A 16,221-nucleotide genomic window follows, 5' to 3' on the forward strand; every position below is an offset into this window, starting at 1 on the left:
GGAGGTGTCCAGGGGGCCGCCGAAACAGATTCCCAAGCCATCTTAACTGACTCCTCTTGATGTGGAGGACCAGCAGCTCTACTTCAGGCTCCCCCGGGATGGCATCCTATCTTTAAGGGAGAGCCCGGGCACCCTGTGAAAGATACTCATTTAAGCTGCATATATCCGGAATCTCGTTTTATCGGTCACGACCCAAGGTTTGTGTCCATAGGTGAGGGTAGGAACAAAAGAACAACCAGGAGATCGGAGGTCTCTGCCTTCAACTGCCATCCAATCCTCTTTGCACCGGTCCCCCTTTGTTCCCCCTGCAGGTGGTGGGCCCACAGGGGGAGCAAAACAATAACGTTCAACTCTTGTTTGGGCATGGCCCGACTGGGTCCCACGAGGAATAACCTGGTCACCAGACGCTCACAGACGAGTTCCGACCCCAGACCTGGCTGCATGATGAGGCCCCGGCAACGCTGTACCAGACGACCTCACATGCCTCATTCTGTTGGTTGTCATGAAAGCTTCTGAACCACTCTTTGTTTTGTAAATTTTTTTTTTTGCCACATGGGGCCCTCCTCTCATGTGGAACCCTGGGAAGAAAGCCAGATTGGCCCAGATCAAATCCAGCATTGGTAGAACGATAGCGGGTATATGGAGTTGCGTGCAGCCAACAATGCTAACATTTACCATGACAAAAAGACAACCTTGGCAAACTTTGTAACTTCCCCCTGTCAAGGTTTGTGTAGCGGAGGACCCCTGAATGCAGACAAGCAGGCAGGATGACGTTAAGTAAAGGTTTAATAAACAAAACTTACTTCAGTGGCAAAACAGAAATGGGCAGGCTGGCAAGACAGGCTTGGCATGAGTAAAGGACATGACATGAATAGAGATGAATGATCCAAAATGTTTCCGCGAGTAATAAACAGAACAGATGTGTATATATGGAGCAAAAACCAGGTGAAACGAGGAGACTGAATGCTAGGTGCAGGTGAACCGAATGAAGATGATTAAAAACAAGAGACAGAAAGTGACTGGAGCAAAACAGAGACTCTTGAATACAAATTTAAACACAACTAGTAAACCATGAAACTAAAGCATAACCGGATCCAAAAAACATAACTTAACAAAACATGAACTAGAAGACAAAAACTAAAGCATGACCAGGAAAATAACAGAAGCATGATTCAAAACCTATCAAGAATAATAATAATAAGAAGAAGAACCCAAAAACACCCACAAATCATGACACCCCGGTTGTCGTTCCACTGAATGTGAGAATCACAGGTCTTTGCATTATGTTTTGTGAGCATATGTTGTGATCTAATAACATCTGATGGGTGGTCAGGGCCCCTTTTGAATTATTATTAAAAATAATTGAGATTTATTGTTGGCACAAAAATATCACATGTCTTTTATTAGTTATTGTTTTTAGGAAACAAATTTTCGACGTAATATTTAGGAGGTTGTTATTACATTGGTTAAACACATTCTTTTCACAAAGTCAGTAACACTTTACAGTGACACTCTTATAACATAGTTCTCTGATTTCTGGGTAACCACAGAGCATTTAGGTGTGTTGTTATGGGATACACTTCAGATGTTCAAATAAATTTACTTTAGCTAACCTGTATGTTGAACCAGTGCCTCACTCACTTGTTGCACCTGCTTAATCCTCTTCAGGGCTGCGGAACTGGGTGGAGGATATGCAACTAGATGTAAAAACATGTAAACTCCACACAAAGGGTCTAAGCCAAGATTTGAACTATTGAGCTTCTACCTGTCTGTGTGAGAACAGTGCTAACCACCAGATCCACCGTACAGCTCTGAAATAGTATGCCGTGCATTAAGCTGTGAGGCATGGGCTTCTGACCAAGCATTCTGCATATTTCAATATAGCACCTAAAGCCTAAGAACTGTTCACAAGCTACCAAATATCAAATCAAAAGTTCTGACCATTTAAAGTACTAAATGAAAGTTCTACAATAACAACGAGTATATCTGCTCTAAATTTAACAACATAGAAAATGTTTACCAAAATGAACAATATCATTTTGCTACATTATTTTATCAGTACATTGATATAAAGCGATTAATTTGAAAAGGCTTTCTTCATAAAAACACAAGCAATTGCATTTGCAAAAGTCAAATTATAAAGATGCTGTTATTTCTCCGCAAACTCAGTTTTACATTTATGTTACAGTTCATTTATACAGAACCATTGAATTATCTTTCAGATAATTACCTCAGCTAACATAATAGGGTTGCTGAACCATAATTGCTTCAGAATGTAAATATTTCTAATAAATGTCAACCACTACAAAAATGTTTGCAGAATAATCTGCCTCTATCTGACAAAATAAGGCCAGCACAGAGAGTAGATTAATGTGCATAATTTTCAAAAGCCAGCAAGGGGCAGCTTCTTTATTTACAGAATAAAACAGAAACTCACATTGAATGAATGGGCGTGAAAAAATGGTCACACTTATCATTATTATTAGATATAGACTATATCTTTAGTTTTAGCCAACCATTTCAAGTCTTCCAGCGGAACAATAGCTTCATTAATGTTTTGCTACACTAAAACGGAAGATATAACACTGTGCTATAAAATGTGATGATTTTATCAGAACCAGTTTGATGGGGAAACAATGTAAAAAGTAACAATTTAAAGTAGATGTAAAGTATGTTTCAGTGATGATTGAAAGTGAAGTTTTTTATTATAATTTGCAATGAAATTGTTTTGTTTTATTGTTCAAGTAATAGAATACATAGCAAAAGTTTTAAGCAATCAGTTGCATCTGTTAGTGTATTGCCACTGCCAAAACACGATGAAAATAATCTGTTTAAATTGGAAAATATGTGTGAAAAGGAATTTTAGATTGTACCGACATCTGTCAGAAGCAAACAACAGCACTTTGGATTTAAACAAGCGAGCTGCGAAGTGCTATACATTGAGTTATTGTTACTGCTATCACTGTACACCGATTCTAGATATAAAAATGTTTTAACTTATTTCAACGTATGGTGCAGAACACAAATAACATGCCACCTATATCAATAGCAGAACTGCAATCTTTTACTTGATTTTAGATTCAAATCTAATTATTGATTAATTATTATGTGATCTCTTTTTTACATTTTTACACATGCTAATTATTCTTTACTGGCTACTTGTTTTTAGAACAAACAATCTATTTTGTTTTAAATTGAAACTGATTAAATGACAAATGATTTGAAGCAACCACGGCACACTCTTTTTATTATTGCGGTTATAGTTGCTATAATTACATATCTATTGTAAAAGTAATCAGATGCCTTGAACTTCTCCATATTTTGTCACATAACACCCACACCTGCTACAGTATTTTACACCTTTTTTATGTGATACACCAACACATGATACATGGTTTTTAAACTGTTTTACACATACAAATCTGAAAAATGTGGAATGCATTTGTATTCAGACTCCTTCAGATACTTTGCTGAACAACCTTTAGCTACATATACAGCTGCAAGTATTTTGGGGTATGACAGCTGTGCACATTTAGATATTGACATTTTTGCCTATTCTTCTTTATTAAATAGCTTAAGTTCAGTCAGATTCACAAAACAATTGTATTTATACTGAGGTTAAATTACACTAAGGTGGACCCTGTTTTCAAATTAGTTTACATCTTAAAGCATGTGATTGCACTGGATTTTTTTTAAGGGTGGCAGATGAAAATGGGCTAAATAGGGGAGACCCATGGTGCACAGGTAGAGCATGCACCCCATTTATGGAGGCTACTATTTCTAAACCCAGCCTGCAAATAAAGTATTACACTTTGTTGCTTACACTTTACAGTTACGCACTATTTTCTGTTGTTCTATCACAAAATCTCAGAAAATGATATGGAAGTTGGGACTTGTAATGCAACAAATCTTTAAGAGGTGTGAATACTTTTGCAAGCCGCTGTAAGCAAGATTTTCTTTTCAGCTTTGAATTTTACCCAAGGATATATGTTACACAACATCTCACATTACTATTAACATAGGTATTACTTCGGTACTTTGTTTTTCTCAAAATGAACAAAATTCAAGTTGTACTCCTTGTTTGTATTTAAATATTGTTGTATTAGGACAAAGCAGTTGATACCAAATAGACCAGGCCTAGACACGTACAGTTTTTAACTTAAAATTGTTTGCATTTGAAAGGTCTTGGAAACGGTGACTCGCTCAACAGGAGAGGTAGGAAGAGGTGACGATCTGCAACTCTGCACTTTCTGCATTATACACATATCTGCATTTGTGTTTTTTTAACAATCAAGAAAAAATATAAAAAAATACCTATTACAGTAACAAATAAAAGTGAATAGGCAAAAAACAATCAGTTACATAAGATTATCACCATCACCAAAATCATGCATTGGTTGAATATCTGTATAAACATTCTTCAAAAGGTATAGATGACCTATCTGCTATCTGACCAGTGTGAAGCACAAACAAATGTGTAAGAATTCATCAAACATACTGCAAGTTTTGTTTTCTGGAGAGCACCCTTTTTGCCAAGAGTCATGTTTTACACAGCCTGTTACGAATAGTCTGTCTTTTCCGGTGGCTAACACTTTGAAATTAACACATACAAATAAAACCTGCTGTCTTCTTTTCACTGTTAACAAAACATTTACCAGTATGTGGCCAGAAAACCACAGGATCACATCATGACCTGCCAAGGTAATTAAGAGAGAATGAAAAACATAAACTGATAAATTGTAGCTCTTCTGAATCACTGGGCATTTCTGTGTGCTGCCACATTGCACAGATGAATGCTTTTGCCTAATTTCATTTGTTAGAATAGATTATAGCTAAAATGAGACTTAACTATGTGGAAATATAGTAAACACCCTTTAAAAGTGAGTGATGTGAACTATCATGGAGCAAAACCAGGCTGGTCACATAGCAATTTGAAATACATACAAGCAGAGTGCTCTTCCCATAAAATGCATGGCTGTGTGGACTGTTATTGCTTTATTAGGATACCAGTGTGTAAAATGTTTTATGTCAAAGTTAAAGTGGGAATGTTTAAACCTCCACATTGTCAAAACTAGTGAAACTTTGATTTGCTGTTCCCCAAACAGCAAACTAAACAGAGACAACAAAATAAAAAAAAATAAAAAAAAAGTTTTAAACAAGCACAATTCAATGGAACAGCAATCAAGGTCACTAAAGCAGCAGTCCTCCTGTGCTGGATCAAGACCTACAAAGGAAAGCATACATTGTAGCACTTGTGTTAGAGTTGTAGTACTCAGGCTCAGTGCAGCATTTCTGTGCAATATGGTGAATAAAGATTCACAAAGATTTTCTTTCTTCAAAATACATAAAGATACAATATAAACCTTTTTAAACACTTTATATTTTCCTCTAATTATTGGTTTACACAATTATAGGATGTTGTATTTCTTCTGAGCCTGTTAAAACTGAACGAGGTGTCTTTCAATTATGAAAAATCTAAATGATTAACGAGTGTCATGTCTGCACAGCTACAAAATGAGCACTTGTTACAAAGTGCAAGATGTGCTTTTTGAAAACGCAAAGATAATGTGTGTCTTTTTATGCAACTAACTTAGAGAACATAAAGGAATTTCTAAGAAAATGGTGTGGTGAAAGTGACTGAAAGTGAGATGTTACAAAAAGAAATAAAAAAATTGCATTCCTGCACAGACAACAATGTATTTTACTCAAATGATGCCTAAAGTTTGATTTTGGAGCCATGGCAAGCTTGCAAAGCCTGAATCAGATGCATGACTGATTTGTGCCACCATATAAATGATTAGCTAAACAGAACACAGATGTTCAAATGCACTTCACAAATGTGGGCATTGTCTTACACAGTATACTGAGAAGGTAAAACAAAACTTACCAAAGGTGTGGTACGATGACAGCCTTCACAGTGTCTTAAATAACTGTGTACCATTGACTTTTTTATTTTTGCAATATCTTCATAATTAAAGCTATACCTGTCAAATGTAGCATTTAGTTCCTACTATTAAAATAGTTTATTTCTGAAGTATTAGATGTGATGATAAAACACGTTTTAGTTTCTTAATCTTCTGATACAGTGATTCCTTTATTGTTTCCTGTCTCCGCTGTTGGAGTGGGCGTTTTGACGAAATAGAGCTTTAAACATGTGAACATGTTGATGATCTGCAGAAGTGGGGAGACAGTAATATCATCTTGATTAAGGCCCAATAATTCCTTTATTGTAGAAATCATAGAATTAAATGAACAAAAAGGAATCCACTGTAAAATGCAGAATATTATAAAATGTTTGTTTATGGACTTGAAAGAACCAGAATTATACCAAAAATATGAAAAAAAAAAACAGTAAAATAAATTCTATATTGGCCATTAGATCTCCCTGTCAGTTTATTGTGACGTGCTCAGCCATGGTTGAGCTCTCTCTCAGACCAACAGCCGTGTGGACAGGCAGAGCGCAGCATGCTGCTAAAACACTTTCCATTAAGAATTGGAATGTTTACAGCAAAGAGCTTAAACTATGAAGCAGGAGAACAACATTCTCTGCAAGGTTTGTCCACACTGGATTGACTGAAACCACAAGAAGACATGTTACAAGCTGAGCATCAACAAGTCATTTAAAACAAGTAAGCTACCCTAGCACTGCAGTAAATTCCCCTTTAGGCTAAAGGCTTTCTGCAGAAGCCAGATGCACATTTACTGAAGACTTTGTCGCCATATGTAGAAACAAAACTGGCAACCATTTTTAAAAGTATTGTTAGAAAAATATATATATTTTTTAATGGTTTCTCATTTACGAAACCGACTCTTCCTTTGCACTTATATATAGGGTTAGGGGTTATGGTTATTTTCAAAGCAAAATTCTAAATAAATAACAAAATTTTAACAAAATTATCTGATATTTGTGTTCCAGACTGTTAAAAGTTGATAAAAAAAAAATTCCTTTGTACTTTTTATGTAAAGGAAAGGTTTCCTTAGATAACATGGAAATCCGGACAAAGTAAAAAACTTAATAGGTTTTTTAAGGAAAAACAAACAACTGAATGTGAAACAAAAAAAATTTTAATTGATTCAGTAGGTCCTATGTAGGGCAGATTTTGTCCATTGCTGCTTGTTTTATGTCCCTGTGTACACTCATTTGTACCTTACCTGTGTTAATGTCTTTGTAGTTTGTCATTTAAATTAAAATTTAGTATTTCAGTGTGGCTAATCAGACTGAGTGTACTGCAAGTCTGAGGTATTAAGGTAATAAATGTAGTGATACAAATTGGCAAAATTACAAATATGAATGAAAATCTGTTTAGAAATGCACTTTTGCTTAATGCACTGTTATATTTATTTCTTTAGGACATAACCTTCTACATAAGGAAATTGTGAAAAAAAGTCCGACTGATTTTATTGTAAAACATTGTGATATTGTGTTTTCACCATACAACCCACCCTTAATTATCTGTTTTTACCTACAAAATTAAAAATCGTAACAGGAGTCTGACTAATCCCCGACAGGTTCTAGATAAACCATTGAAAATATGAGAAAATGAGAGGTATAATGCACTTGGCAAATACTTAATATGTGCACATATCTAACATCAGTTCTGATAAAAGTACAATTCTGATAAGATTTCTTTTAGAAAACAGACATTTTTAAACTGAAAGTTTTGGTTTAACTTCTATTTTATACATCTATAATTCCACACTTGAAAGAAGGTATGCACTCATATGTCAGACCAGGAAGCAGGGTCGTGGTTTAACACCCCTCTCTGCAGCTTCTGTACTGCTACCCACCCATTACCCTGAATAGATTAAAAAATAATGTAAAAGGAGGAAATCATGAAAATCTCATAAAAATAAACACAACTCAGACTGAAAATAAAAATAAAACAATTAAATGTGGCCTACTGAACATAAGATCTCTCTCTTCAAAGACTTTGCTAGTGAGTGACTTGATTTGTGACAATCAGATTGATTTATTTTGCCTCAGAAACCTGGTTGCAGCAAGAGGATTATGTTAATATAAATGAGTCAACTCCTACAAATTATTTAAATTTTCACATTCCTCAAAATATTGGGGGAGGAGGAGGAATAGCAAACATCTTTCAGTCCGACTTATTGATTAGTCCCAGACCAATCAATAACTACAACTCTTTAGAATATTTAATCCTTAGTTTTCCTCATCCAAATTGCAAATCACTTCTGTTTGTTGCTTTGTACCGTCCACCAGGCCCTTACTCTCATTTTTTAGATCAGTTTTCAGACCCTTTATCTGATTTAGTGTTAAATACAGTGACAGCTTAAATATAGCCTTTAATGCTATCTTAGACTCAATTGGCTTTGCTCAAAACATTAACAAACCTACCCACCTTTGTCTTCATTCTCTGGACCTTGTTCTGACATATGGTATTGAGTGTAAAGACATAACAATATTTTCTCATAACCCTCTCCTGTCTGACCATTTTTTAATAACCTTTGAGTTTAAGTTAACCAAGTACTCCACACCTGAAAGAAAATTTCATTATAGTAGATCATTATCAGAAAATGCTGCAACAACCTTTAAAGAATCTGTTCCACATTTAATTTCCTCATCACACAGAAAACCTTATTACAGAAAAAACACAGTGGAGGGAAATCATTTTGTTTCTTCCCCTTCAGAAATTGATTATCTTGTTCATAGTGTTACTTCATCATTGCGTGGTGCATTAGACAATGCAGCCCCCTTGAAAAAGAAAGTAATTATTTATAGGAGGCTGGCCCCCTGGTTTAATTCAGAGCTGCGTATTTTAAGCACAATGTTAAAAAATTGGTGAGAAAATGGCGCTCTACACACCTAGAAGATTCCTACTTAATCTGGAAAAATAGCCTACTGTTGTATAAAAAGACACTTCGCCAGGCCAGAACAGCTTATTTCTCATCATTAATAGATGAGAACAAGAATAATCCTAGGTTTTGCTTTAATACAGTTGCTAAACTTACACAGAGTCATAGCTATGTTGAGCCATCCATTCCCTTAGCTCCCAGCAGTCATGACTTTATGGGATCTTCTTAAATAAAATTGATTCTATTAAAAATAAAATCTTTGACATACTCCCGAAGATGATTACGTCATCCTCAGCAAGTGAGACAACATTGGAAGTAACTGTAGAACCTCTTTGGACAGTTTTGATCCTGTGGAGCTTCCTGTGTTATCAGAAATATTAGCTTAATCTAAACCTTCATCTTGTATGTTAGACACAATCCCGACCAAATAATTTAAGGAACTGATTACCAGCCCCATTTTAGATATGAATAATCTATCCTTAGTAAATGGATATGTGCCACAAGCTTTTAAGGTAGCTGTAATTAAACCTTTACTTAAGAAACCTTCGCTTGATCGAGATGACTTGAAAAAGTACAGACCTATATCCAATCTTCCATTCTTATCTAAAATTCTTGAGAAAATAGTTGCTAATCAAATGTGTGAGCATTTACACAGCAATGACCTGTTTGAAGAGTTTCAGTCAGGCTTCAGAGCTCATCATAGCACTGAAACAGCTCTGCTGAAAGTCACTAATGATATTCTCCTAGCCTCAGATAATGGACTTGTGTCTGTACTGGTTCTGTTAGATCTCAGTGCTGCATTTGATACACTCGATCACAATATTCTCTTAGAAAGTCTGGAATAGTCTGTAGGGATCAGGAGAACAGCGCTAGGCTGGTTTAAATCTTATTTGTCTGACAAGTTCCAGTTTGTTCATGTAAATGATAAATCATCTTCAAACTCCAGGGTTAATTTTGGAATACCACAGGGTTCACTACTTGGGCCAATTCTCTTTACTATATATATGCTTCCAATAGGTCAAATTATCAGGCAGCATAGGATAAATTTTCACTGTTACGCTGATGACACTCAGCTTTACTTATCCATAAATCCTGATGAGCCCAACCAGTTAGATAGACTACAATCAAGTCTTGAAGACATAAAAACTTGGATGACTTTAAATTTTCTGCTTCTAAATTCAGACAAGACAGAAGCTGTCGTCTTTGGACCGGAGTCTTTAAAAAAGAAACTGCTTAGTCACTCACTTAACCTGGATGACATTAAATTGACCTCTGATAATAAAGTAAAAAACCTTGGTGTTATAGGGCTGCACGGTGGCGCAGTTGGTAGCACTGTTGCCTTGCAGCAAGAAGGTCCTGGGTTCAATTCCCAGCCTTGGGTCTTTCTGCATGGAGTTTGCATGTTCTCCCGTGCATGTGTGGGTTCTCACCAGGTACTCTGGCTTCCTCCCACAGTCCAAAGACATGCCTGTTAGGTTAATTGGTCACTCTAAATTGCCCTTAGGTGTATGAATGAGTGTGTGCATGGTTGTTTGTGTGCTGCCCTGTGATGGACTGGCGATCTGTCCAGGGTGTACCCTGCCTCTTGCCCATAGAATGCTGGAGATAGGCACCAGCTCCCCCACGACCCATTATGGAATAAGCGGTAGAAAATGACTGACCTTGGTGTTATTTTTTACCAGGACATGTCATTTAAATCCTATATTAAACAGGTTTCTAGGATTTCCTTCTTTCACCTCCGGAACATTGCCAAAATTAGAAATATCCTGTCGAGGACTGACGCTGAAAAACTAGTCCATGCATTTGTTACTTCAAGACTGGACAATTGTAATCCTTTACTATCAGGATGTCCACAAAATGCAGTTAAAAGCCTTCAGCTGATTCAAAATGCTGCAGCAAGAGTTCTGATGAAAATTAAAAGGAGAGATCATATTTCCCTTACTTTAGCTTCCCTTCATTGGCTCCCTGTTAAATCCAGAATATAATTTAAAATTCTCCTCCTCACATATAAAGCCCTTAATGATTTAACTCCATCATATATCAGAGATCTGATTGTTCCATATGTTCCTAACAGGGCACTTCGTTCTCAGACTGCAGGTTTACTGGTGGTTCCTAGAGTCTCTAGAAGTACAATGGGAGCCAGATCCTTTAGTTATCAGGCTCCTCTCCTGTGGAATCAGCTGCCAGTTTTAGTCCGTGAGGCAGACACCCTGTCTACTTTTAAGGCTAGGCTTAAAACTTTCCTTTTTGATAAAGCTTATAGTAAGAGTGGCTTAGGTTATCCTGAGCTATCTGTGTAGTTATGCTGCTATAGGCTTAGGCTGCTGGAGGACATAATGACCACTCTCACCCTCTTCGTTACATTCTCACACTACTCACCAATTTTGCATTATTTGCTGTTATTTCAGCTTTTAACTTTATGTTCTCTCTCTTTTCTCTTCCTAGAAGCTACACCTGGCCTGACTCTGTGTCTACCTGTGACACCTTTCTGGAGGGGGGCATCATCCAAGCTTCTGCTGGCAACAACTTAATGCTCACCCTCTACCGATGACCCACATGGCCCTGTCTTTCAGTGTTTAACCCTTTCTCTCTCCTTGACCTAGCTACTAACTGAACTTCAAATGTGACTAACTCTATGTGCTCTCTTTCAGACTCTAACCTTGAAAACTGGCTCAGAGTTTATCTGTTTTTTCTTTCTAGATGAAACAACTAAAGGAGCTACATCCATTAACATTTACTTTTCCTTCCCATTAAAAGTACTCCTAGATCAGTGCTTCTGTGTTCTTTTTGTGTCTCTGCTCTGTTCTCTCAAACCCCCAGTCGGTCGTGGCAGATGGCCTCTCACATTGAGCCTGGTTCTGCTGGAGGTTTCTTCCAGTTAAAAAGGGGAGTTTTTCTTCTCCACTGTCGCTACATGCATGCTCAGTATGAGGGATTGCTGCAAAGTCAATGCCAGTGACTGTCCACTGTCTCTACATGCTCATCCAGGAGGAGTGACTGGTACAGGTCTAATCCAATTTGAATAAATAACTGAATCTGACTGCACTGTCCAATGGTTAGGATTAATTGGAATGTATGTACCTGACTTTTGTGAAGTGCCTCGAGACAACATGTGTTGTGAATTGGCACTATATAAATAAACCGAATTGAATATGTCATTTGAAGGTATGTGGCAATACTCTAAGCTTCTGCCTAAAGGATAACATTTTCTCACTGGCAATGTTTAAACTGAACTAGTAAGTCCAGCTTTCACCTTAGACATGCTATGACAAATCGTATCTTAGTCTTTATTGCACACCTAAGAGAGGGTGGCTTGAGTACTTGAACCTTTATAAAGGCTCTTTTCAAGAGGATCTGGGAGTAATTTAGAGTGCAATGATACATTTTCTAATAGTGCTATTTGCAAGTTCATCACCCTTGGAGCCCCTTTTGAGGGAAAATATAAAACTTTGAGAGGCTGTTAATCTTTGTGGGAGAATGAGAGCATAATACATTAAACCATCAAACATTTTAGCCAGGAACCTATTAAGTTCCCTAAGTGTCTCAGAACATTATGAGGCTCCTTGTATAAGGGCATTCAATCTCTGCTCTGTTATACAGATGAGTGTAAATGATTCCACTGGACGAATATTAACTTAATAAAAAAAAAAACAAGCACAAATTTCGATGATGTAACAGTTGCAGTTTAAGGTCTCCCAATTAAAGTTGAATAAAATCTATTGTATTTGTGAAAGCACTCTGTAATATGTTTTACTTACTGTGCTAACTTGCAGTTGTTTGTTGTGACAAATCGTCCGGTGTAGTGAATGTTGCACCTCACTACATTGTTGGTGAAATCCGACTCAAGCACCAAGAATTTGGGATTCACCACAAGCTGGAGAAATAATAAAAATTTTGGAAGTGAAGCAGTTCAGAATAATGTAAAATATCTAAAACAAACAACACATACACAAACAAGACCTGGCACTGCCCTGGAGTACATTTTAACTCCATATTTTTGAGAGGGATACAAAAGATGAATGGACAAACAAACAACACAAGAAGCAAGTAAACTGCAACCTGAGAAACGTCTGTTACCTAAAAGCTGAAAGCTTTATGAAACAGATCTATTTGTTTTGGTGGCCTTGACCTTCTCTCACTCCCATAAAATGCAACCATGCTTACGGTCTACAAACTTCACATGTTCATACACAACCAGTTGTCACTAGACTATCACCTTTAGTATGTAGTTTCCAGGTTTGATGTCGGTGATATCGATCCACTGGCAGTCAATATCAGCATTGTATGTATCGTAACAGCCTGGGCTAAGACCCTGAAGAAGCAGTGGGGAGAACAGAGGCTTGTAAAGAATACTGATTGTAGTGAGCTCCAGAGTTCAAACAAAGTTCTTCTTAAACAAACCCTAAAAACATTTCTTTTTCTACATTTCTCATGTTACAACCACACAGTTCAATGTATTTAAGAGTGATTTTATATTTTTACATCTCATGGAGCATTGTTTTTTCCATCATCTGAAAATGAGAGTATGAGAGTATGGCACAACTAACAAACAACCAAGACATGGTCATCCCCTTAGCTGGCTATTTAATGAAAGCATTAATTTTAGAAGCAAAGTGGCCAGTGGTTATTCTGGTGGAGGTAAAGAGATCCAAAGCTAGGCTGGGAGAATCTGTTGTTAGGACAACCATCAGTTGTGCGCTCTACAAATCTGAGCTATATGGAAGGGTAGCAAGAAGACACCCATTACTGATGCTCTGGTCAGATGAAACCAAAATAATATTTTTGGCCTACAAGTGCTCCCTGTACATGCCTGGGTTCTTTCTGGGTGCTCTGGCTTCCTTTCAGAGTCCAAGAACATGACTTTTAGGTTAATTGGTCTCTCTAAATTGTCATCAAGAATTAGTGTTTGTGTGCATGGTTGTCTGTCATGTGTGTCTTTGTGTCTCCCTGTGATGGACCGGCGAACTGTCAAGGGTGTGCCCTGCCTCTCACCCAATAAACAAAATAAAATAAGCAAAAGTTCAAAAGGTATAAACACTGTTGCATCAAACCATAAAAAAAACATTAAAAAAACACACACATGATTATGGCTCTATATTCACATAAGGCCATTTTCAGCCAATTATTCTACTTTTGTTTGTTACATTACCTGAGTGTGAGAAGTGCAGGCATAGCGCTTTAGGTGACCAAAGTCACAGGTGGAGTCCTCCAGGCAGAAGCTAGCCTTGTGTCCTTCTGCCACTTTACGGCCAGTGCTGACCTCCAGCAAATCATAATGGCTGAACTCATCCATGCTGTGGTAATGTCTGTCAAAACAAGCATAAGAACAAAATATATTGCGAGGGCGAGGCAAGGATTATTATTTTTACTTCACAACAAGAAGATCCTAGTTTCAAAACTGGTGTGTTTCTGTATGGATTTTGTAGGATACCTATGGAATTTCCAGGTTCCTCTGACAGTAGAAAATCAAATATTTGAGGTTATTTGAACATTATACATTGTTGTCTTTTTATATTCCTTTCTCGTCACCCTGTGATGAACTTGCAACCAGTCCAGGGTGTGCCCCACCTATTGTTACAAATTGCTAAAAATAATATCATAAATATTGTGCCCAACATCTTCTTAATCAGCCTCTAAGCTTACCTGTCTTACAGTAACCTATCATGTGTGTCAAAATAACAATTGCAGTCAATTAAGTACTTTTTTTTAAACATACAATTGTAATGACAGCTAATTTCTTTAAATGAAATGCATACAGTTTCAAATGTAACTTTTAGTGGTCACAGTAGATTTATGTTGTATGTATTGAACCTGTTGACCTTAGATGGTAACATCTTTGTAAGCAATGCTGCACCTGAAAAGAACAACATCATGACTGATCAATGCGTACTGGATATTGATAATTGCTTTTATTAAGGTATGGCTGAAGCAAGGAATTACCACCCTAATGGTGCATACATTTTGTTAATTAGGTTGTACCAGTCTGCAAGATCAGAGCTGTCTGTGTGTGGGAATTTATGTGCAAGCATGTGTGTTGCTATTTTCAAGTATGTGCATACACATCTTTGTTTGCATCGGTAAATATGTTTGTACAGACAGGCATGTTGCAGTGTGTTTGTTCGTAAATGCTTGTTTGCACAGCTGTAGGAGCTTAGGAAAGCCTGGATACACAAGGCCACTGATCAACTCAGCTGAACCGTAGTATGAATCATGGCGTTACTCTTGGCGAGACACTGAGTAAATGAGCTGGTCCATTTCAAATCATCTGAAGTGTTAACTGCTGTATGCATTGGTGCTCTCCCAAGTATCAAAGTGACCCCAGGTTGGTTCACACTTTTACAAGCCTGCTGTGCTCATAATTACAGTACTTGGTTGCAAGTGCATATTTGCACAGGGAACGACAATAGTATAATTCAGCAGTGATGGTGAAAGTTTTACTTTTATTCATTGCTTTTGATGATTTTATGCACATCATTGTTAATAGTGGGATGTGTTTTCTGTCCCTTTGATGTGTGTTCATATTAGAATACCATTCCTAAGAATCATAAGAGAAGTCAAGAAAGCCAAGTAATAACAAAATAGATCTAAATGCATTGAGAGCTGAAAGGGCTTTATGGAGCAATGTAAAATATAAAGAGCATTTCTTTTCATTTCAAATATCAACATAAATAAGTCTACCCAACTCTTAATTTTGTGGGGTATTTGTGGGGTTTCTTCAGCATAGATGTAATAAATTAGATCAATATCTGGGCTTTGACTCAGCCCAGGGCTTTCCATTTCTTTGTATTCTTTAGTTGATTGTATGTTGCAAGGTCCAGTTCTACCTCAGCTCACAGTTTTAAAATACATTTACAGACGGTCTAGCATTTTTCTCTGACAGCTTTCCAAATATGGCAGAATTCTTCATGATCTATAATAGTAATTCAATTCAATTCAAAAATACTTTATTAATCCCAAAGGGAAATTAAATGTTGTTGTAGCTCATTATGAGGGTTTCTTCAAAGAGCCGTTGTAGATGCTGATGGCTGTGGGCAGGAAGGATCTTAAGCTGGCCAAGTCCAGCCACAGCAAAGGATCCGTAAACCATGACACTTCCAGGTCTATGCTTCACATTTGGTATGTGTTTCTTCTCCTGAAATAGTGCATTTGGTTTCAACCAAACATTTCATTTCTTCTGGTGTCTAAAAAAATGCATTTAAACATATGTTTCCAAAGAGCATCAATCCATATGTTCTTGTGTTTATGTTCGCTTTGGCAAAATTTACTATTGCAAGGTCTTTTTTAGACAATAAATGTTTCCTCCTTGGACAACTTCTATGACTTAAACTTGGACAGGGTTGCTCTTGCACGTCAATTGTAGCAAGACCCGGCTGTAGGTCCCATGATGACATTCTAGGGCAGAGG

The 16,221-nt window shown here is 37.1% G+C and overlaps 1 protein-coding gene across 1 annotated transcript in view; it reads right to left on the minus strand.

Annotated features, from left to right (window-relative positions):
* Window positions 1-768: 768 nt before the first annotated feature.
* loxl1 (lysyl oxidase-like 1) overlaps window positions 769-16,221 on the minus strand; it is a 31,051-nt gene continuing 15,598 nt past the window's right edge. Inside the window, exons 4-7 of the mRNA XM_047362987.1 lie at window positions 13,967-14,123; window positions 13,034-13,129; window positions 12,576-12,691; window positions 769-5,224 (exon numbers count right to left, since the gene is read on the minus strand). Of these exons, the coding sequence (XP_047218943.1) occupies window positions 5,218-5,224; window positions 12,576-12,691; window positions 13,034-13,129; window positions 13,967-14,123 (376 nt within the window). The 3' untranslated portion in view covers window positions 769-5,217. The remainder of the gene's footprint in view (window positions 5,225-12,575; window positions 12,692-13,033; window positions 13,130-13,966; window positions 14,124-16,221) is intronic.

Source organism: Girardinichthys multiradiatus, chromosome 4, assembly GCF_021462225.1.
Source record: "Girardinichthys multiradiatus isolate DD_20200921_A chromosome 4, DD_fGirMul_XY1, whole genome shotgun sequence".
Classification (NCBI taxonomy): Eukaryota; Metazoa; Chordata; class Actinopteri; order Cyprinodontiformes; family Goodeidae; genus Girardinichthys; species Girardinichthys multiradiatus.